At 30.9% G+C, this 24,499-nt stretch overlaps 5 protein-coding genes across 5 annotated transcripts; 2 read left to right on the top strand and 3 right to left on the bottom strand.

Annotated features, from left to right (window-relative positions):
* Window positions 1-238: 238 nt before the first annotated feature.
* On the bottom strand, window positions 239-1,803 carry HELRODRAFT_91965 (hypothetical protein; the record flags this gene model as incomplete). Its single annotated transcript, XM_009013350.1, has 5 exons — window positions 239-370; window positions 548-629; window positions 818-1,018; window positions 1,449-1,528; window positions 1,714-1,803. Coding segments are annotated over 5 exons (585 nt in total), but the record flags the coding sequence as incomplete, so codon positions are not given.
* Window positions 1,804-5,152: 3,349 nt separating this feature from the next.
* Window positions 5,153-7,601, bottom strand: HELRODRAFT_183766 (hypothetical protein; the record flags this gene model as incomplete). The annotated part of the gene is made up of 8 exons (XM_009013349.1): window positions 5,153-5,200; window positions 5,347-5,499; window positions 5,618-5,739; window positions 5,922-6,071; window positions 6,239-6,332; window positions 6,564-6,670; window positions 6,825-6,863; window positions 7,478-7,601. 8 exons carry the CDS (start codon window positions 7,599-7,601, stop codon window positions 5,153-5,155), a joined length of 837 nt encoding a protein of 278 aa, XP_009011597.1.
* Window positions 7,602-12,690: 5,089 nt separating this feature from the next.
* Window positions 12,691-15,292, bottom strand: HELRODRAFT_186281 (hypothetical protein). Its single transcript, XM_009013348.1, has 4 exons — window positions 15,104-15,292; window positions 14,700-14,816; window positions 14,008-14,091; window positions 12,691-13,782 (listed from the first exon to the last, which is right to left on the bottom strand). Exons 1-4 carry the CDS (start codon window positions 15,179-15,181, stop codon window positions 13,696-13,698), a joined length of 366 nt encoding a protein of 121 aa, XP_009011596.1. The 5' UTR covers window positions 15,182-15,292; the 3' UTR covers window positions 12,691-13,695.
* A 3,498-nt stretch (window positions 15,293-18,790) lies between these two features.
* HELRODRAFT_183764 (hypothetical protein) lies at window positions 18,791-20,771 on the top strand (the record flags this gene model as incomplete). Its single annotated transcript, XM_009013347.1, has 4 exons — window positions 18,791-18,796; window positions 19,004-19,135; window positions 19,239-19,382; window positions 19,854-20,771. The coding sequence occupies 4 exons, from the start codon at window positions 18,791-18,793 to the stop codon at window positions 20,769-20,771; spliced, it is 1,200 nt and encodes a 399-aa protein (XP_009011595.1).
* A 373-nt stretch (window positions 20,772-21,144) lies between these two features.
* HELRODRAFT_117017 (hypothetical protein) lies at window positions 21,145-23,761 on the top strand (the record flags this gene model as incomplete). The annotated part of the gene is made up of 6 exons (XM_009013346.1): window positions 21,145-21,393; window positions 21,653-21,761; window positions 22,018-22,109; window positions 22,224-22,319; window positions 22,670-22,792; window positions 23,435-23,761. 6 exons carry the CDS (start codon window positions 21,145-21,147, stop codon window positions 23,462-23,464), a joined length of 699 nt encoding a protein of 232 aa, XP_009011594.1. The 3' UTR covers window positions 23,465-23,761.
* Between the last annotated feature and the right edge of the window lie 738 nt (window positions 23,762-24,499).

Below are 24,499 nucleotides of genomic sequence, written 5' to 3'. Positions count from 1 at the left end.
AGGCCCTTTGCTCGTTGATATCTGTTGTTGTTGTTGATGATGTTGTTGTTGATGTTGTTGTTGATGTTGTTGTTTACGTTGTTGATGTTGTTGTTGTTGATGTTGTTGTTGATGATGATGATGATGAGAATGAGAATGATGATGTTATCACTGTCGTCAGTAATGTTCCGTCTCTCCGAACCAATCATATTCCGACCTCAATCTCATTCGATATCATTCAACCAATCAAATTCAAACCTCAGCTAACCTCTCTGAACCTATCATATTGCAGCAATCTTGAGTAGGCGGAAATTCCTGCTATGATGAGGCGTGGTCTGAAAAGGCGGGCTGTCTCTTGCAGTTTGTCGTAATCTATGTAACCCGTCTTGGGCTTTAAAGGTTTGAAAAAACTTGATTGGCAGATCAATTGAAAACACGATTGAATGAATGATTGAATAAATGAATAAACGAATGATTGATTTAATGAATGAATGATTGATTGAATGAATGAATGATTGAGTGATTGATCGATTGAGTGATTGATTGAGAAACATCTAATTAAACTGACGTTTAACTTATATGGCATGGACTCAAAAAAGATTGATGTTGCGGAGATTCTTCTAGCGTCCGTCATGAAGCCGTGGGTTAAACTGGATCGAGTTAGTTTTTTAGTGTGGGATTGATTGGTTGATTGATTAATTAATTGATTGATTGATTGATTGATTAATTGATTGATTGATTGATCAATCGATCGATCTATCCTATAAACTAATAACTAAATAACTCCAAGTTTATCTGATCAATCTCTCACATTACTCTCAACACCAACTTAACTTACTGGCCCCCGTCCGGAAGGTCAAGGCCCATAATTCGGTCGTGGGGTTTTAGGAGGGCAGTAAAAACGGCAAAATTAGCGGGACTGCCAGAGTAGGGTTGTACATTAACGCCCCATTTTTCAGGGTCGAGATCGTAAAGTTCAAGGGCTCTTTTTTGGCAGAGTCGTTCGATTTTATCAATGTATTCATTGCCTCCGTAGTATCTGTGATGATAATGTGATGAGACGAGTGGTTATTTGGTTGGTTAGGTGACCGATTGAATGAATGAATGAATGAATGAACGAACGAATGAATGAGTGAATGAATGAACGAATGAGCGAATGAACGAAAGAGCGAATGAACGAACGAACGAATGAATGAATGAGTAATTTTCATCGATTGTAGGCTGATTGATTAGTAGCAGATTAATAAAATGCTATAACAATGGAATGAGTAATTCCAGTAAATAAATAAATAAATAGATAATTGATGGTTAATTAATCTATAAATCGATTGATTGATTGATTGATTGATTGATTGATTGATTGATTGATTGATTGATTGATTGATTGATTGATTGCTTGATTGATTGATTGATTGATGAACTAATAAACAAGTGAATGGTTCTGATTGGTCAATCAAAACTCCTCCCACCTGGCCCCAGGATATCCTTCTGAATATTTATTAGTCAGGCAGCTACCCAGTGCTTCCATCACAGCCCGACTTGTAAAATTCTTTCAAATTTATAATATAATGATAATAATAACGATTATTATAATTGAATTATCTAACTTTATACAGGTACATACATTCATATGTATCTATTTAGGGGATTTTTAATTCATGAAAAATTTCCAGAACCTAAAAACTTAATCAAGTTGAAATTTATAATCAACCATTTTCTCAACATCTATCTAACCTCAGATGCAATAAGTTCTAATCCAGTCATCTGCCTAATTTTCTCCTTCCTAATGATGGCCATAATTTCCGGATCATTTTCTGCTAGCGGGGATTTCCCAGTCCATAAGTGAGAGTGGCTAATTGATGATTGGCATCTGCTGAAGGCCTGCCGAACTAGTTTTGAAATCTGAATTTTTAAAAGTCTACTTAGATGACAATTTTAAACTTTGAAGGTGTTATGCTGTTACAAGATTCATAATTAATTAAATTAAACCATTGTAATGAATTCATCATAAAGAAAGAAGGAAGTAGATAAATAAATTATATGAATAAATGAAAGAAATAAAAAAATGAATAAAACCAAGAGTCATCTTATCATTCACCTTTAAATGGCTGCAAACAGACATAATAAGTCCTAGGCTAACACAATCTGTCTTTAAATTAAAATTTTCATTGTGATGAATATATATAATATATGTGTGTGTGTTTATTGTATGTACGTGTGATTAAAATATGTTGTATTTAAATATAAACACATAACACACACACACACACACACACACACACACATATATATATATATATATATATATATATATAATTATTTATCAAAATTCAAAATCAAATCAAAATCAAAGAAATTTCAAATCAAATTTTTACCTATTTTAAACTGAATTTTTGATCCTTGATTCTGAAATAAAATAAAATCTATAATTATTATTATTATTATTAAAATAATTATGGGTTGTTTTGGGGTTTTAAATTTTCAAAATTGACCATGTCGTCGTCGTGGTCTTTACACGTTTTAACGTTACATTTTATTTTTCTTTTAGAAAAAACAAACACCAACACTAAAATAATCAAATAAAGCAAACAAATAAATAAGTGACATCTCACTATTTTAACATTTTAACGTATAAAAATGAATTTAATACAAAAAAACGTACCCAGCTTAAATCATCCTTCCGTAAACTTTGACTCAGACAGATTTCTATCTTTTCAAATTGAACTTCGAACAAGTGCACGACTTTTGTATTTAAATCTATTTTTCATTTGTGATTTTAATTTTGTGGAGCTTAACTTTTATACATCTTCCTCGTCTTTCTCGTGCCTTATCCTTTCAGGACATTGGCGACCATCGACCTCCCCAAAACCCAATCTTCAACACTTTGTAGTAGTTAAAATGTGGTGATATTCAACAAGTGACCCTAGGATCTCACAAATGTTGTTCGTTGTTGACCGCGATCTCCTTTCCCCGCAATCTTTCCAGTAGTTGTTAGATTTTCCATTCTTACCTTTCGCATGATGTCAAGATTTCTGACCTCATCACATCATATTCACATATGCCCATATACGCAAAAACTATATACTGTACGTTTATTATATACCCGTGAAATTACTTAAAAGAATATCCTAGTACCACTATCATATCCCGTTTTAATTATGTATTTATAATTAATCAATCAACTAATTGGCCGATTGACTGATTAATCAATCAACTAATTGTGAAAATAAAATCAATTAACTTTCGACTAATTCTAACATTCACGACAGAAATACATAACACAATCTATGTTTATTTATTCAATCGATAAATTAACCCTTTTGAACACTCATTAATATCGTTTAGTAGGTAAACGTAGCGACGCCAATCATTCAATCAATCATTCATTCAATCAATCATTCATTCAATCAATTATTCATTCAATCAATCATTTATTCAATCACTCAATCGTGTAATATGAAAACTAATTAAATCAATCGATTAAATGATCGATCGATCAGCCAAACAAACAACCGTTTACATACATAGGAAAGGTAGAAACGTCAACCAACCAATCAATTAAGCAATTAACTAATTAATCAGCCAATTAATCAATCAACCAATCAATTAAGCATTCCACTAATTAATCGGCCAATAAATCAACCAGCTAATCAATCAATTCTTTAATATTACCACAAATGACTTATACTTTGTTAAAATATATATTATATATTATGATAAAAACAAAGTTAACAATAAAAATAATAATGTTAATAATATTAGCTATCAGAAAATAAAACCAACCATAATGTTTATCATCAATATTAATAATAATAACAATCATAATAATTATAAATATTATTGGTAATAAAGTACAAAAGAACAAACGAATTCCAGGAAATAATAGGAAAAAATTCTAATACTAAAGAGCATATGCATTGCTAAATAAAACACACACAAACAAACACACATACACACAAGCAAACACACATACACACACAAACAAACAAACACGTTTCTGATATATAAACCATCAGCAGCAGTAATAAAAATACTAACAAATATATATATACCAACAAAAATATACATTGTACATGCATAAATATTATAGCATGCGTGTGTATATATGTACGTGTGTGTGACTGTGCGTGTGTATGTGCCCTTGTATGCGTGCTATAATGGTACAATGTTTGAAGCTGTTGACAATACCATCAATCAATCAATCTATCAGTTTTTTCGTTTAAGTTTAATCCGTATAAATTTGCCTGTTGCTACTTTTTCTCCGTGTTTGTCAGAGAAAAGGAGTCTGATTTACAGGATGTAAAAAAATATTCTCAGTTGTACAGGAGATGTAAGAAATGTTTACGAAAAAAAGTTATTTAGAAAATTAAGTGAAAATATGGATTGACAGTTTTATCTTAATTTAGAACGTAAAATCGATATATATATATTATATATATATATCGATTTATATAACCATCAAATCATCTTATATTACATTATACATATTGTTGTTGTTATATATATATATATAAAAAAAATTTTGGTTTTGAACTCAAGAAACTTGAGAATGATTTACGGTCAGCCGTTAAAAAAATCGAAAAGTTAAATCGCTGAACGTGCTGTAATTTTCATCAATAATTGAATTTCTGACAGTCTTAATCCAATATATATATATATATATATATATATATATATATATATATATATATATATATATATACATCTATATATATATATGATTCTAAAGTATAATATAGCCGAGTTTGGTAAAAAGTTTTGAACAGTGGAGTGAAACGTAACGGCTGAAATTGTGTCTAATTTAGAATGAAATTGATTTTTTTTTTAAATTTGTTAAGAGTTGTTAAGAGTAACCATCAAATCATCTTCACCATTATCACCATCAGCAAATATATCATCATCATCATTACCATCAACAACAGTTACATCATCATCACCATCAACAATTACATCACTATCATCCTCGTCATCATCATCATCATCATCATCATCAATCTTACTACCACTAATACATCATCATCGTCAGCAGTTACAATAAGATTGAAGACGTTATCACCGTAGCAAGGAGGGGACAAACACAAAGAAATACGAATGACGAAATAATATAAAAAAAATTATAATAAAAAGAAATTATATTTAAATAATTAAATAATTATATGTAAATTATAATAAATTAATATTCCTCGGCAACTTCTTCACCGTCAGCTGCTTCAAAACCATCCTGAAAAAAAAAAATTTTTTTTTAAATTGAAAAAATGATAATAAAAATCATCATTGTTATTATTTACGGCCCAAAAACTCCCAAAATTTAAAAAAGCACATCACTATTCCCTAATTTCTTAGACCGGCCCCCACGCGAAAACTTACAGCAGTAGCATATAGTATCTCGAGAAGTTGTTTAACGAAAGGAATGTCGTCATTCTCGTGCTCCTGGCAGACGATCTCGATGTCTCGTAATTTCGAAAAGTAAAAATCTCTCTCCTTACTTATTATCTCGTTGTTTGCTGTCAACTCTGCCACCTAGTGAGTGGGGATAGAATGTTTTTCTTATTTTTTTTAGCAATTATTATTGTTTTTTGTATATAACTAGATACATCATCATCATCATCATAACTATCCTAATAAATATCATCGTGACCTGTTGTACAAGTTCCTCAACCTTGACAGAGTCACCTTGACCTCTGTGATGCTGTTGGGCATTAGTGGCTGATGATGAAAGCTTGACCTTGCTACCTGGCGGAGTGCCAGGACCTTTACTGACTGTATGTGAGTGCACGCATGCAAGTAAGTACATGTGTGTGTGTGTGTGTGTGTCTGTGTGTGTGTATGCGTGTGCTTGTGCATTTTTGTAGAGGCGTACATGAGTGTACGCGTAGGTACATCTGTCAACTTGTACACCTGTGTATTTTTATTCTTCAGCAATGAAAAGTAATTGTACCCACCCAAGGCAGTTTTACTTGAAGCAGAAGATTGTGGTTTGTTGTAGCCCTTGCTTAAGCCACCAGCAGCGTGTGTAGTTTTGCGGGCTCCACCACCACCCAAGGGGCCTAAAGTCTCACCCCCCCTTGCTGCTACTGGGTCATATTCCTGACCTGTCGAAGAATGGCACATCTAACTTAATGATACTATTCTATTGGCAATCATTGTCATTGTATTATCATAAATATCATCGTCATCATCATATAACCATCGCGACATCAATATCATCATCATATAACCATCACGACATCACCGCCACCACCATGAGCCCCCAACCGACCGGCATAATTAGCATCAAAAAATTTTTTGAACCACTGGACAAATTCAAAGTTGTCCTGGAAACGACCCTTCACTAATTTTTCAACAGGAATGATCTGGAATGATTGGGGGAGGAGTGAGGAGAGAGAGAATGAATGTGGGGATGGGGAGAAAAAGAGAGAGTAAAAAAGAGAGCGAAATAGAGAGAGAAAAAATAAAATAATCAACATAATTAATTATAGTGCAGAACAATAATTGTAGATCTCATATAACAAAGCTAAACAAACTGAATAGCCAAAAAAACCAAATAGAGACATGTAACAGAAAACACCAAATAGACCCCTAACCTTATCAACCCCAGTTTTCTTGAAGGCTCCCTGCAGGGCCTTGAAATTGTTGATACTCTCGTGCTCCAGGCTCGAGTTCATCTTTATCTTTTTCAAAACAACTGAACCTAAATCAAAATTTCAACTATTTCATCCTAATGTTTTAGTGTGACAACATATCCCACCGCACACGCACGCACACGGACACATAAAAGAACACGCGTACACACATACATACAAACAAACAAGCAAACAAACAAACAAACAAACAAACAAACATACCGGGGAACAAAAGATCCATGAACTGACAGTAAGCAGCACCTAGTAAGATAAGGATTGGTATAAGTATTGAAACTTTTATTTTCATCAAAACTCATTTACAATTTATTGCATTTTAACTTATAAATCAATCTAGTGAAATCTGATAAAACTGATTTTATATAAACTAAAGTGAAGAAAAATTTATGTACATCAATTAATTAAAACATTGAATAGTTAGAGGAATAAATAGAAAGTCCTCCATAATCACTAATTCATAATAATATGTATGTATGTATGTATGCTTGTATGTATGCTAGTATGTATGCTTGTATGTTTGCTTGTATGTATGCTTGTATGTATGCTTGTATGTATGCTTGTACGTATGCTTGTATGTATGCTTGTATGTATGCATGCATGCATGCATGCATGTATGTATGTATGTATGTATGCTATTAGTTTATTACTGTGGCGTGGATTTTTGTATCATATACTTATCTTATCTTCTACTTATAAATATATATATATGTATGTTAGCCATATATATGTATATGTATATATTATGTGTGTAGTTCTATTTTATGAAGCAATACAATTGACCGTATATATATATATATATATATATATATAACAACCATTCCTTGTCAATTAATCACTATTAAGGAATTACTAATTACCAGAGCAGAGTTCTTCAATCTTTGAGTAGTTTGCCTGCAAACTGTCATTCACCCAAGCCAGAATTTCATGTCTGCTCAAGTTCTCCAGTGTCACACTCGTACTGTACACATTGACGGCCGTCATTTTTTTTTCTATTTTAATCTTGGAAGAGAGACTAACATTTTAAAAATTTAATTAAAATAAAATGAAAGAGGAAAATTTAAAAGTTTGAAAATTAAAGTTAATTAATTGATAACAATTTAGTCTTTTTTGCGAGACAAAGTTCAAATAATAATAATGATGATCAGAAAATAATTTTGATTTTTTAAAAAATCAAAATAATCTGTCAGAAATACTAAAAAAATTGTGAATTATTCTATTCTATTATTATTACTGTTATTCCAATTATTCTAAAAATCGTTAAAATTAGGTACCTAATTTTAACAACTTCACGATTAATTAAAAAAATGTTGAACAATAAATTCTTAAAAATAATAAAAATTTTAAAAATTAGCCGGTGCTAGCAACACAAACAGCACAGGTGACCGCGCTGAAATAAAAAAGGAAGATGGAAATAACTAATTTAAAGATTAAAATAAGTCGGTAAAAACCTCAAAATATAATAAAAATTATATTTAATTAATTCTAACTTTAAAAATGGAAATTTTTGAAAAAAAATGAGTCAATTTTGATGAAATAATAAACCTAGTAAGATTTTCAGAGCAACTAATAGCACGAAAAAAGTTGATAATCACGTGTTACCAGGATAGAGTGTAGCTAATGGTACCAAATAGATTTTTAACCATTAGTAATAAAGTAAATAAAGTTAATGAACTTCAGGGTTTCCGTAAGGGATTTAAATATTTTTAGAATTTGAAGTGTAAAAAAAAATAATTTCTTTATTCACGGCAAAGAAATGCGACGTCTGGTTTCAGAATAAATCACAGTATTGAAACTTCTTTACTTAAAAGTCATAACGTTGGAAAACTTGAATATAGGGATAGACTAAAAGAATGCTGATTAACAACACTAGAAAGGAGAAGATCTAATTCAGCATTTAAGTTAATAACTGATGAAGAAGAAACACCGTTCAACAGATTATTATACATTTTCAGGCTCAGGAGTTTGACTACTACATGAATCTTGTAAAAAAAAACTACCCGTTATATTTACTATTATATTATCAGCGCCACAGCTCAAAATAATCGAGCTATAGTACGTCATCCATTTCAATTTATCAAAAATTTTGCAAAGGGTTCTTATTGGACCCTAATACAGTTCTGGCAGCAAATTATTCTAATCGATCGAATGTTAAACAACGCTCGTTTTTGGGTTTTTATTGCTGTGAAGGTTTTTTTTTAATTTGTCTATTTCTATTGCGTTTTTTAAAAGTTTTAATTAAAATTCGTCTACCGGTTTATATTTTATTTCGCATTTACTTTTTTAAGGTGGTCGGTTTTGCTTTCATTTTTATGATCGATTATAATTTTTTGAAAAAATTAGTTAATATTAGTGCATTCTTGCTGTTTGATGGTTCTTTTGCACAGGAAGAAGTCTGTCCTGTCTCTTTCAATTAAATTCATTTTTTATTATTTTTTTTAAGTCTGCAGATTTCTCTAAAAATAAATTTTGTTTTTTAATTATTCAATTATTTAATATTTTAATTGGTTATTCATCTTCATATACATATCTTATGTTAAAAATGTTATTTTTTCAACGATTTCTTAAATTTAATCTACAGCAAACAAATGATAAACATGAATGTGGGTGGCAAAAGAAGTTATACATTTATTCATCAAAATAATGATGATGAGGTTGGTCGAATTATATTATAATTATTTCTATATTTGTCTGTCTGTGTATTTATGCATTTACATGTCTGTGGGTAAGTCTTTTCGGGAATTCATTCATGATCTATTTCATATATATATTCATAATATTATGTTCAAAACCTTTTCTTCAATTTTGTAACAAATTCAATTAAATTTTGTTATCTATGTATATTCCCAGCTCATTGATCTGCCAGTGAAAAAGAGGTTTTTCGATTATAATGGTGATCCACACTATCATCAATCCCAGCAGCATAACATTCACCATCAGATTCATGATGAGAATCGTAGTTACAGCCACATCTGGACAGCCCAGTGTTACGGCAATCACGATGAAGTGAATTACATTAGAAGATTTTAGACATTTTAAAAATCCATCTCTAATGTATATTTATTTGTTTGTCACTTCAGCTGGCTTAATAAATAAATAAATTAATTAATTCATTCATTCATTTTTTTCAGAATTCCAATGAAATGCAGACAGATTCATTCTCAAAGGATCGTCATCAATTCAACAACAACAACAACTGTCATCATAGTCTGGAAAATCATCATTATCAGGATCACCCTGAAAGCACCAACAATCAGGATCACCACAACAAGAACAATGGTAATAATCTCGATGACGTCAACGATTGCAACCGTGGTCTCCTCTGTGACAACCGCGATAACAACACTAATACTTTCAATTCTGGCGGTGATAGTAATGATAATGTTGTTGGAATGTTGAATGAACAACAGCAACAAACAGTTATGATGTCACCAACATCAGCTGTGACGTCATCATCGGTGACATCATCATCGATGACAGCGAGTTTTTCTTGGAAGCCCCATTCGGAGCCTAATTATTATAAATGCCAGATCTTTTTCTTTTAAAGTTTATATTAATAATAATAATATTATTATTATTATTATATTAATAATAATAATATTATTATTATATTAATAATAATATTATTATTTTGCAATTATTATTTATTAGTCTCGTTGTTATTGTTATTTTTGTTGTTATTACCATTATTATTTCATCAAGTTTTTGGTTATTTTCCATTGGCAAATGAAGAAGCAGTGTTTTAAGACAGTGTTCCCATGTTTTATAAGTTTTGCGTGTGCGTGCGTGCGTGCGTGCGTGTGTGTGTGTTTTTTATTTTTAAACAAATACGGATTTTCAATAAATCCTTAAATCTAATCCCAACATCCTAGAAATGCTTTTTAGGTGCTATTTGTCATTGAAAATACATTCAGATTTGTCATTTCTTCCTGTTTCTGTCATTATTATTGCCCTTATTCCTTATTTTATTACCATTTTATATTTTCATCATCGTCAACTGTTCATCATATCGGGGTATACGTCTGTTAGAACACTCCCTAAAAATTGATTGGTTGATCATCGTCATCGTATCTACCATCACCGTCGTTGTGTTAGTTGTTGGAGTAGCAACCGCCCCAAGATGATGTGTTAGAACGTCTGACCCTCTTGTCATGTCATGTTCGCCATTTCACCATTGGTTTCATGTCAGTTTTTTCAGCATCTTTCATCATGCATTTGATCATCAGCATTATTTATTATCAGCGTCATCGTCGTCTTCATCATCGTCGTCGTCTTCATCGTCGTCTTCATCATCGTCGTCGTTTTCATCACCATCGGCTTTTTCAGTTCTACCGAACTAGTCTGCTACCCGGTAGCTAATGTCATTTTGGAGATATAGTATGAATGAATAAGTTTGTTTAAAAAAATATATATAAAAAATATTCGTGTATTTAAACATTTATCATCCTCTTTGGGAGGTTTTAATCTGTTCTCTCTGTTTGTCGTTCATTTTCACTCTCTCTTTTTTCTTTCTTACTCTCTCTCTTCTCTCTCTCTCTCAGGTATATAATTACTTATATCATATGAAATGGTGGTAGTGTTATTTAGAATTTTTATGTCATATGATCTGATTTGCTTTCTAAGGAATGGTTTAGCATCTAGCACGTTATCATCATTATTACTATCGTTTAGGTGTTTTATTTAAATTATATAATATTACTAGATATATATATATATTATAATATTTATATTATATTAATATTATGCTGCTAATATGATTTAACGTATTTCCATATTATTAGTTGTAATACCTATAAATACCTTTGTACACAATTATGTATTGCAATAAATTCTACAGTAATTTCAGCGCAACTTTGCTTAAACTGTTACAGGCGAATTTGCTACATGCTACAAGCCAATTAATGGCAGTAGGGCTATGGAATTTGTAGAATACTTTATTGGTATTTTTCCTATGTGTGTTTGTGTGTATGTATGTTTGTGTGTGTGTATGTATGTATGTATGTTCATTGGCTACATAGTAAAGTAAATGTTATAGTAGATATAATTGTTGCTATCTGAGCTGATAGAAATACAATTAACTATTTTATTCCTAGAAATATCACTCTCTCTATCTATCTATCTCTATTTTTCAGTTGTATTACCTTTAGCTTTCTTATTTCCTCTCTCTCTCTCTCTCTTCTCTCTTTTACTTGTCAATATTATTTTCACTATCTCTCTCATAACTCTTCTTATCATTTTATCAATAAAGCTGGTCAGTGGTCGCTTTTATTCTCGTTATTTTAAATTATGAGTTTACTTGTCATCTTGTTATATATATATATATATATATATATATATATATATATATATATATACATGTGTGTAATTCCTCCCTTCGTAAGCTTTGGTGGTGTCAGTTATTTAATGCATGGATTCATTATATATATATATATATATATATATATATATATATATATATATATATATATATAATGTATCCATGATTCAATGTTATTGTTAATGCTCCGTATTCCATTTTCTATTTATTGGTTATAGGTGATAATTTTGAAAAAATTCTCCGTCATCTCTCTTTTTTTCTTACTATCTTATCTTGCTCTCTCACTCGTGTTCTTTTTTATTACTTCTATATGTATATATATCTCTCTCTTTATTTCAATTCTTCCTTTTGTTACAATCTATCTCCTTTTCCACTATTCTTTGTTCCTCCATTTCTTTCACTTTCTCTCTACCGTTCATTCTCTCTCTTGTCCACTCTCTCTCTCTCTCTTGTTCTCTCTCTTTCTCTCTCTTACACTCATTTTTCTTGTTATATGTATATAATTGTTAGTTTGCTTTATAGGCATGTATATTCAGTATTGTATAGCGGTTTACATTGCGTCGATACTACGTACGATAATTATGTGATGACATATAAAAATGAAAATTCTGTATCTTTATGTGTTTGTATGTATGCTGGTTTGTATTATGTACTTGTGTGTGTGTGTGTGTGTGTGTTGATCTATTTATTTCAGTCATAAAATCTTGTTGCTTACTACAAATCTCTTAATTAACATTTGTGGACAAGATCATTGTTAACAATGGAGCTCCTTAATTTGTATTTCATTTCAAATTAATACTTCAAACAAATCCGGAACAATTCTATGTTAAATAAATAAAAATAATAATAACTGTAACTATAATTAACAATATAAATAAAAAATAATTACGTACAAATAAGCGGGAAAAGAGATGGATGAATGATGAATTAATTAATGAATTAATTCACTAATAAGCAATTATGGTCCTTTCAAAAATTTTACATTCATTACCATTACTACTAATATTAATTTCATTAGTGTTGTCATTTTCATCATTATACGTATATATATATATATATATATATATTATATATGCAATTATTGAGTCTTAATCCTATATATATATGTATATATATATATTATATATATATTTAAATATATATATATATATATATCGCCTCTAATATATATATATATATATATTTATATATCAGATAGTCTCAATCCTATATATATATATATATATATATATATATATATATATATTAAGATCAACAATACAAGTATAGACAATAAAAAAACTCTACCATGAAAATAAATATGATCTAAATCATCCAATCATGGGGAAGGAATTATTTCAATGGGAGAGACACGTATTTGTCATTACCCACCATCTTGTGTGTGTGTGTATGTGTGTGTATTTTTTTACCTATGTACTGTATTTGTTTGTCTGTTTGTATCAATCAATTTATCTATCTATGTATGAATGTTTTTATCATTGAAAGTGTTCCGATAATCAAAAACAACAATGAAATATTTATAAATGAAAATTTGAAAAAAATTAAACTCTAAATGTGTTTGTATGCGTTAAATGTGTTTTTATGTATGTATGTGTATATGTATGTGTGTGTGTGTATTTATAATGTGTTTGTATATATGTATGTGTGTGTATTTATGTGTCTAACAATGGAAGAATAACAAGAGGAAATAACAAATTAATGGATTAAATTTTTATCTGATCATTTATTTCTATTGTATTTGGCCACATTTCGAAGAATAAACTATGATAATAGCTGTTTTATTTCCTTGACATCTGTGCAGTCGGCGTATGGGGTACCGTCTGGAGCTTTTCCTATTTTTGAGGCACCCTGATAAGTGAGAAAACATATTTATTCCTTTTTTATGGTTTGCTAGTGGTTTGGGGAGTTATGGTTGATTGGAATGTTTAATTTTGGTTAGTTAGTGTCTTGGCGAAGGAGTCAGTGATTGATTTTTTTGAATCAGTGACGAATTAGTCGTTGAGAAATTGCTAAAAATTGATGATAGATTAAATATCTACATTCTAATATTATTCTCATTACCATCTAGGTTACCTTTTCAATGAGATACTTAACGCAGTTGATGTGCCCTTCATAGATGGCCGATAGCAGAGGTGATATTCCGTGGCGATCTTTGACCTTTTTTTAAATTTCATTTATTTATTTATAATTAATTTCTTGCAAAACTTAATATAAAATGTTTGTATTTAATACAATAATTATGACATTTTATTATTGCTTTTATTTTAGGAAATGGTAACAAGGAAGCAAGAAATGAAGCAAAGTGACCAAATTTTTTCAGTTTTATCAATAATACTGGTTTCACATTTTTAAAATAAGGTTAATAAACAATATTTAAGTCAACTTCAAAGCAAAAGAACTTGAATTAATATTGAAATTCAAAATAAGACCTCATCAGTTTTGGGTTCAGGGTCAAAAAGTTTGACATTAATTTGAAGATACATTTTAAAAAATGTAAGAAAAGTTAAGCATAAAAGTGGGAAGAGCTAAAAGGCATGTCCTTCAATAGCACTATGTTAGTAGAATATCAATTACTGTTGTAAGTTATAATTAATGTGATTATATTATTACAATTGGAAATCTCTACAAGTTATAAATAATGTGATTATTACAATTGGATATCTCTATTCAACATTAAACTAGTTTTGGTCTAGTCCAGTTGAATACACCACAGCTTTAATAATCTATTAACATTGTCATTAAGATTAAGTAGTATATTAACTCACATTGATGTCAGCATTTTGAGATACAAGAAACTCAATGATGTCAATCTGTCCGTAATCAGCTGCCATGCAAAGTGGATAGCGGCCAGTCGATAGTTGCAAATTCACTAATCTTTTGTCCTAAAATTTCAATATTATTCTCTTTGGTTGGATCAATTGATTAATAATATTAGTTAGTGGACTGGTGATTGGTATTGGTCAGATTTTCATGGTTCATTACTACATATAATTTCTTTATTAGTTCATTTTAAATGTACTTTTAGAGTATATTTAAAAATCATTTATTAGTTAATTTATATTTATGTACTTTTAGTTTGAAATCATGTGGTTATTCATTTTAACTTTTTTCAAATTAAAAAAATTGTATTTTATTTAATTAGGAAGTGAACAATTTTTTTCAATTTTACCTTTTCGACGAGAGCTTTCACTTGATCTAGATCGCCATTTTTCAAGGCCCACTCAAAATTTTGAACATCCGCCGACATCTTTTAATGAACTTTAAAATTTAAACTAATTTTCGTCCTAAATAATGGTTTATTTTTACGGACAATCGGAAAAATCCGGCCCAAAGAAAATCCAACTAGACAAAGATAAAATAGAACTGAAATTAATTTAGAAATAATTTTCTGTCTCTAGGTGTCGCACCGTTATTAAATTAATTAATTCATTAATAAACTAATTAACGTCTGGTTCTGAATTCATCATTGAACCATTTAGGTGAAAAAACAACTAGAAAACATCAAAAACAATTTCAGTTTTTGCGTTTCATATTTGTTACTACAGTATTTATTATATATTATGCACTTAAATTTGTTAAAGCTTCCTATTGGGTTATGTTTCAGAATTTGGAAATGTTTGAAACTCTAATTACAAGAAACATTAATTAGACTCACAAACGCCACAAAATAAATCAATAAAACGATCCAAAAGAGACAACTGTTTGGTAAGATTCTAGCATGTATAAATAGCGTTGTTAACTTCTTTCATCTATGTAGAATAAAAAAAAAACTTTTTCTAACTCTAACCTCAACCATTACTCTCTCTCTCTCTCTCTCTCTCTCTCTCTCTCTCTCTCTCTCTCTCTCTCTCTCTCTCTCTCTCTCTACTACGTATTCCAGATTCTACACTTTATTCTTAAAGTAAAGCTGCTGTTCGTCTAATTGCTCGTGCCCCTATCTCTTCTCATATATATCTCCACTCCATACCTTGTTCTCTTACACTGGCTACCTTTAAAATACAGAATAACTTTTCGTGTTGGATGCGTCGTTAAGCATATATTCATATACGATGTTTGTCTTTTGCTGGTTCCTCTGACTGAACCTAAGGAGAGTTTAATAGAACATTTTTTTACCAACACCACTTCTGCCATCTCTGATAATAATGGTAGCCTATTCATTGATAAATTTATTTTCTAGCCACATGCTTATTCCGGAAAAAACCAAACTCAATAAATTTCAACGGTTCCTATGTCACACGCTCAAAAGATAGCGTAATGGTTAATATGCCTGGCACTGGTTTTGCTCTGACGGGCTTCGATTGCAAAGAGATTCGCTCACCTGAATGTTGCATGCAATGTGTACAATTCGTTGGTTTACGTGTGCGTACACTGTGTCACAATTATTATAAGCAATGATACACAAACGTAATATAATTATTATTATTATAAATAGCAGCAGTAGCAGCAGCAGTAGTAGTAGTGGTAGTGATAGTAGTAGTGGTAGTAGTAGTAGAAGTAGTAGTAGTAGTAGTAGTAGTAGTAGTAGAAGTAGTAGTAGTAGTAGTAGTAGAAGTAGTAGTAGTAGTAGTAGTAGCAGCAGCAGTAGTAGTAGCAGTAGTAGTAGTAGTAGTAGAAGTAGTAGTAGTAGTAGTAGTAGTAGTAGTAGTAGTAGCAGTAGCTGTAGTAGTAGTAGTAGTAGTAGTAGTAGTAGTAGTAGTGGTAGTAGTGGTAGTAGTGGTAGTGGTAGTAGAGTAGTAGTAGTAGTAGTAGTAATAGTAGTAGTAGTAGTAGTAAGTTTTATTTATGAATTGAAAAGTTTCTAAAAATTCATTATAGAAGGTAAAAATTTCTAAATAGATCTTTTCAAGCCAAAAGAAAAAATAATAAAACTATTATACCAGTTTCCCAAAACGTGAGGCTTCTACAACTTTTAGGCCCCAAAATGGCTACAATAAATCTAAAAATAGAGCTTTCATCTGAATAAATTATTATATACTCATGGATATATATATATATATATATATATTATTACCATAAAAACGATTTTATGGCTTTATAGCGTAAACACGAAATTGAAATTGATCCAAATTAATAACTTTATTAACATTATAAGTGTGTGTGCTTGTGGTGCTACGTATTCAACTTTAGTCTTTTTAACATTAAAAATGTATGTATGTGTGTGTCTGTGTGCGGGCGCGTGTGTGCGTGCGCGTGTGTGTAATTCTTAAAAATTTTTACAATTAAACACTTATTTGTGAATGACTTTCTCGCTCTTGCAGATAAAATAAAAAAAGAAAAACTAACAAAAGTTTTTAATAATATCCCTCTCGGTGACTCGAGAGGTTTCCATGAGAAATTGCCCATTAATCTTTTTCCTCAGTGAATAAAATTTACACGCATTGACAGCCCACTTTACAAATGCGGTGTGTGTGTGTGTGTTTTTGTCTGTATGTGTTTGTTTGTCTGTGTGTGTTTGTCTGTGTTTGTGTGAGTGTGTATGCGTTTGTTGAACTTTCTTGAGACGAGATCTTTCTAGCGATAAATAGCAATTACATTTTGGATCAACAAATGTGACTTCTTGTGTGTGTGTGTGTGTGTGTTTGTCTGTATGTGTTTGTTTGTCTCTGTGTGTGTGTGAGTGTGTGTGTTTTTGTCTGTATGTGTTTGTTTGTCTGTGTGTGTTTGTCTGAATGTGTTTGTTTGTCTGTGTGTGTGTGTGTTGGTTGAACTTTCTTACGATGAGAGGTCTTTCTAGTGATATATAGCACAATTACGTTTTTGATGAACCATTGATAATTAATAACTCCTCTTATATAACGCATTACTAGTTAGTTTTAACGCTATAAAGATTAAAGCATTCTTGAAAATAAACTTGACGTAAATATATGAAATTAACACGGAGGCTACAGCCAGCCCAAGCTAGCTCAGCCATAGCATGGATTTTACACTCTTTACGTAGATAAAAATAGATTTTGTGTGATTGTGTGTGTGATTGTGTGTGTGTATGTGTTTGTGTGTGAATGTGCATGTGTTTTTGTGTGTGTGAACTGTATGGACAATTTTAGTATTGTAGGCTTTATATGAATTACTTTTTTTTCATCTCTGCACACAGTTTCTGCATCATCATGATGAACAAGCATATGTATGGTATGGGCGTGTATGTATGCACTTATGTATATTTGGATGAATGTACGTGCGTATGTACGTTTATACGTATTAATGTATGTATGTGCGTATGTGCCTGGCGTATTTTTGTCTTCTTGAATAGCAGGTTGAATGTATGAATGTATAGCAACGTTTGTGTGTTTATTCACATTCATTCGTCAATGGTGTTGCGCAGTTTGTGAAGGCAGTATTTATAGGTCATGCCTCTCTCTCTCTCTTTCTCTCTCTCTCCTTTCTCTTCTGCGTATATATGTGTGCTCTTTGTTTTACTCGGTTCAATTGATTCAACGCCAATTTGGTTTTACGCGTCTTGCCTAGCTGGATGAATTCTTCTTGCGGGGTCATATAATATACGTGGTGAATTCTTGATTAGATAAATACGCCTTTGACGCTAGGAATAAGGTGCGGGTACGTGAAAAATTGAAATTGGGTATTTGTAATTTGAAATTGGTTTTAGTCTGTGAATTTTTCTCAAGTTTTGCAACAACTACACTGTCTTCGTAAAAGCTACTGCTGCATAATTTTGAACGATTGTAACACACGGATTATATATAAAAACTTCAATTAATTCGAAATATAGAATTTAAATATAATAATTATAATAATATAAAGTTATAAAACTTGAAAATTATTTTTTTATTTTGTTGCTATTTATTTTAAAATCTCATTGATGCGTCTGCCAACAATCATTCAAACTGCTCCCACTAGAAACATGGATGTTAGTATTGAACAAATTTGACGATCTTGCATAGATGAATGAATGAGTGATTGATTGATTAGATGAATGGACGGATGAATTAATAATAATGAATTGACAAATGAATGAATGAGCGAATTAATTGGACGAATTTATTTGGCTTTTATTACGTTATAAGCTAACTTTTCCCCACAAAATTTATTTCAATTTCCCAATTTTATCTCACAGATCGAATCGCAATTGAAATGCCTGATCGATGAAAAGAGGACAGTTGAAAACGAAAACATGCACCTCAAGAACATTATTCAATCCCAAACCGACGAAATCTACAACCTTAAAGTCTCTAAGTTAAATTCAATGGTAAGTAATCACGTCAAATTCATCGCGTACGTACACACACATTATTACTATTTTATTAATAATTTCATTTTTTATTTTTTCTAATTCGTAATAATTTTTGCAGAAGGAAATAGATGACCTTAAAAAGGAGCGTGATATCCTAGTCATCCAGCTTCAAACCTACAAGGAAGATTTCAGCCTAGAGAGGAAGGATAGAGAAAGTGCTCAGAGCAAAATAATTGATCTGGAAAGGGACTTATTAAATATGGTAATTATTGTTATAATAATTATATTAGTAATAATAATTATTATCATCTGCTATAATTACGATCAGGTTATAGATGGAATGTTGCACAAGACACAAACACATACATACTGATACACGTACATATTCGCATACACACACATACACGTACACATGTAATATAATATTAATGATATTAGTTGTTTATTTATAAATGGTAATCCCGTTCAATTCAATAATCTCTCAAGTGATAGTAATAAGCATTATTAGTTATTCTGATAAATTTCAGATAATGCTCTATCATGCTTAATATATATATATATATATATAATACTAATTACTAATATATATATATATATATATATATACACATATTTATATATATATATAATACTAATTACTTCCAATAACCAATTATTAATTACTACGTATTACAAACTACTTTCAATTAATAATAGTTAACATAAGCCAATCATCTTTCCAACACTCCAACAGAAACAAAAGTACCAGAATTTGGTGCCATCAGCGAGAATTCCTCAAACAACTCGACGAAATATTGAAGAATCTTTATCAAATGATAATTGCAACTCGGCTATGTTTAACAATGGTGGAATCAGCAATAATAATATTGTCAATTATGACAATACATCCGATGATCTCAATTCTTTCAGCTTCCTTACCAACACTAATCCAAGTGGTTGTGGAATATGTGAGAACCCTTCTCCCAACAGACGTCGTCCGGTTTTCGAAACAGATAATGGCGTTAATCCCAACAGTCAAATCGTTAAAATAGTTAAAAATCAGCCGTTGAAATGTACACAGATAACGCCGAACGATTTCGTCATTCAGGATAGCCGTAACTCGACCGGTATTTCGAATCTGTTTTCAAAGTTTTGCCACAAGAAACCGGTTTACGAACCGTTTTGCTTTGTTGAAGATGGAAATAACTTCAGAGAGCCGTATTTACAAAAGAAAATACAGACTCTAAAGTCAAGATCTTTAATTGACGATAGGGCAAACCGCATAGACACCGACAATCATTCTTCAACTACTGCTAACCTGCAGAATAACATTTCCGACAACGAAATGTCTGCATTCCTAGGAAACAACAACATGTCAAAATTTAATTTATCAAGCTCTGATGAATCCGTCATGCATTGCTACGCCACACCCTTCAAATCAGCAGACACTCATTCCAAAAACCATCCCGAGAAATTTGACGGATGCCCCCAAAATAAGCCGACATCGCAGCAACTACAACCGGCATCTTCTTCAGTTAAGAATATAGACAAAGTTTCGTCTTTTGCTGATATTCCGAACGATGAAATACTGCAATGCCCTGGTTGCTCGAAAAAGTTCCATATTTCTAAGCATTTCGATTTGATTTTGCACAGTGATGAATGCACTGGTTAAGTTAAATTAATCGTTTCTTTATTACTTTATTTCATCTGTTTTTTCGTTTATTTATTCTAAAAATATCTTTAGGATTTTAGTTATATGTCTGTCGTGAAATAATGTAGAGAATTTTCGTGTTTTTTTTTAGGTTGAGACTGTTTCGTGTTAGATTTTTCATAAAATAATATTTTCCTTAAGATATCACATTTTAAATTATTTTTTAAAAAGACACAATAATAAGTATAAAACATTGAGTGTACCTGTTTGTTTGGCTCGTATATAATAACCGATTTTTTAGAGATCGGTAATAAACCGATACCGTTTTTATCGATAACAACACTTTTTTTTTAGAAATAAAACACATCCATCTCTAAACATTAGTAATTTAAAAATGGATTCAACCCGCGACGAGAAAGCTGATAAATTTTCGTGTCAAAATTCTTCAAATTCGTTAAGTAAGAATAAAAAAATTGTTACGAGCAAGTCACCCGTAGAAACAAATAACAAATTAAAAAAAAATTGGATTCGGTTAAATGTCGGGGGCCGAATATTCATGACGTCGAGACTGACGTTAGGTAGGGACCCTGATTCCTTTCTTTTCCGACTGTGCCAAGAAGATTCCGAACTCAAGACGGACGTAGTTAGCGTCAGATGAATGAATGAATGAGGAAAGGAAACATGGCGGCCTACTAGAAGATTATTTTCATTGTATATGACATGACATATAAATAAGCAACCAAATTTTAAAAAAGTTATGAATTATGAAGTAATTAAAAAGTTGCTGAAACAGAATTTGCATAATAATATAAATTATAATAATTTTCAATCATGGACCCACAAAAATTATATCAACTGAACACAAATTATTCAGATAAAAATTTTGTTTTAAACATTCCCAGGACGAATCAGGAGCCTATATGATCGACAGAGATCCTGATTACTTCAGTCCTGTATTAAATTATTTGAGGCATGGGAAGTTAATACTAAACAATGATCTCAATTACGAAGGTACTGATAATGTTTTGGATGTTGAGATAGTGTAATGGTTAGTGTAGTTGATTCTTTTGTTATAGTAACCAGATTCAAATCTAGTCAGTCTGTGCCTTTCATATGCAATGTGTGTTTGAATTGTGGATATATGTGTAGTACCACATGTATCTCTGATTGAAATAATGATTGTAATTTTGCCTATAATATATAATAATTATTTTTATCATAATATTTATATAATAATAATAATTATTATTATTAAAACTTAATGAAGGAGTATTAGAAGAGGCTGAATTTTACAATTTAGCCTGTTTAGTTGAATTAATTAAGCATAGGATGACGGAAATAAATTCTAAAAAAACCCAGGTTTTTTATTGTTTTTAATTATTATAAATAAAATACCCACACAAATTATTTTCATTATTGTAATATATATAGTTTAATTTATCTTGTTTATTATTTGATTTTTTTTATTTATAGCACCATGCCAAAAATGTCTACAGAGTTTTGCAATGGTCCGAGGAGGAACTGGCGCAGATGGTCTCAAACATATCGGATGGCTGGAAATTTGAACAGGTCACAGAAGATTTCATATTTTGTTGTTTTTTTAATGATACTACAATGCTTCAACATTCACTATTTGTGCATATGTATTAGCCTAAATGAATTCTTAATGACTGTTGATAAATTATTGAATTATAATAATTTATTCATTAAAATCAATTTGTATGCATGAAAATTGCTTTTATGTTCATTTTGATTGTTTGAGAGATCAAATGGTAAATCATTCCTATTAGAAGTTTACGCTATCAATGTATGTAACATGCGACAATCTAATCTTAAAATATAATACTGAAACATTTTGATTGGCTGGCCTCTGCTTGCTACCTACTTATTATAATAATTTATTCATAAAAATTGAACAGCTGATCAATCTTGGTTCCTCCTACAAATACAATCTTGAGGACAGGGCTGAGTTTCTCTGTGTAGTCTCAAAGGAGTGCCATACATCAGCCAATGATAACAATGAGTCAGCCGATCGAGGAAAGGTTATGATGATGATGATGGCGTGGTGATGATGACGATGTCGGGGTGAGGATGATGATGGGCTGATTATGATGATGATGTCGTGATGATGGAGATGATGATAATTTTTTTTTTTTGTTTTCTATTAGTCTTTATTATTGCAGCTCTGACATACGCAGAACCACTTACAATGTTACAGATATATTATGTTATCTATATATCTTTTATTATGTTCTTCTTTTCTTCATCTATTGATTTGAAGCAGCCATCTTTGCCACAAAGGCTGTTTAACCTTTTCACACGACGTACACATGTATTTATGTGAACGCGCAAGCACCGCATCATATACGCTGAGTATATGATAGCCATTGAGATGTTTGACTCGGCGAGCATTTGAACCATCGAGCCATCTCGCCAGCCAGCATGCGACAACTTACGTCGTCTACCCATTTACCAACCTCGAAAGGATGGACGGCTGGGTTGACCGGGGGTCGGCTACCCGGATGAATCTGTAGAAACTGCAGAATTCGAACCCCGGTCGTGGGAGTGGTAGACGGACACGCTAACCACTCGGCCATGAAACCCCTTAGGCCATAATGATGACGTTTATTTTCGTTGAGTTTACTCATTATTTTTTTAAAGTGAATTAATTTTTGGGTTTTCAGGTTTTACAGCAAAGAGCTTCAAGGATATAATAAATGGATAGGCGGATGGTTAGAAGAGTGGATGAAAAAATGAAAGAGAATAAATAGATGAATGAATGGATGGATAGATGAATGAATGGATGGATGGATAGATGGACGAGTAAATGTGGGAATGATAATGATGAAGATAGCAACCTTGGTTATGATATTTTAATCATTCGTTCACACACGCCTTTTCTTAGTTTTTGTTTCTTTAATTCAATTTTCTCTTATTTGTTCCTTCAATCTATCCACTATTCTACTGTACGCACACTAATTTTTGTTTTAAGCTAGGTATCTTTGGTATTTTTTCATTTCTTACATAAATGTCCCCAAATTTGCTTGATATATTATGCAAAACTTTGATACCAATATTATATATATATATATGTGTGTGTGTACGTGTGTGCGTGCTTATGTTTATATATCTGTGTGTGTGTGTGTGTGTGTGTGTGTGTTTGTTTTTCACCTATATACACATGTATATCTTTGTTTGAAACAACGAATAATATTTTATAAGTGTCATGTTTCCTTTTGGTATTTGCTACACTTTGCTTTTTCAAACTAGCTGACCATGAAGCGCTAAATAATTTTAATGTATTAAATGGTAATAATTAGTTTGCTTTTATTTTTTATTTATTATCTTTTATAATTAAAATTGACTGACTGCTTAACCAACCAACCAACCAACCAATGATAACTGACTGATGTCGAATGATGTGTCTTTCTTGAAAAGATCTAGTCTACCAAAATAAATTGATTAAAAATATTAATATACACATAACAAATAAATATATATATATTTTACTCTCACACACATATATATATATACATTATATATATATATATATATATATATATATATATTACATTTTATAATTATTAATGTTTTTTCATGTTTAGTATTATTACTATTTAGTTGTAACGTATACAATAGGATTTATGAATTACTTAGGGAAGTACCAGCATAACAAACCATACCCAATCAAACCACCGCACCTTGCTTCACACACACACACATATATATATATATGTATATTTTTATTT

Source organism: Helobdella robusta (genome assembly GCF_000326865.2).
Source record: "Helobdella robusta unplaced genomic scaffold HELROscaffold_118, whole genome shotgun sequence".
Classification (NCBI taxonomy): Eukaryota; Metazoa; Annelida; class Clitellata; order Rhynchobdellida; family Glossiphoniidae; genus Helobdella; species Helobdella robusta.
The sequence above is the reverse complement of the archived record's forward strand: the minus strand, read 5'-3'. Positions and strand labels throughout refer to the sequence as shown.

What these genes read in the sequence shown, in the direction of transcription:
- HELRODRAFT_186281 (XM_009013348.1), bottom strand. Translation starts at nt 15,181, where the DNA reads ATGTCGGCGGATGTTCAAAATTTTGAGTGGGCCTTGAAAAATGGCGAT. An exon ending in CTCAAAATGCTGACATCAAT is followed by an intron (nt 14,092 to 14,699) that starts GTGAGTTAATAT and finishes ATTTAAAAAAAG; the next exon opens with GTCAAAGATCGCCACGGAAT. An exon ending in TTAAGTATCTCATTGAAAAG is followed by an intron (nt 13,783 to 14,007) that starts GTAACCTAGATG and finishes CTCACTTATCAG; the next exon opens with GGTGCCTCAAAAATAGGAAA.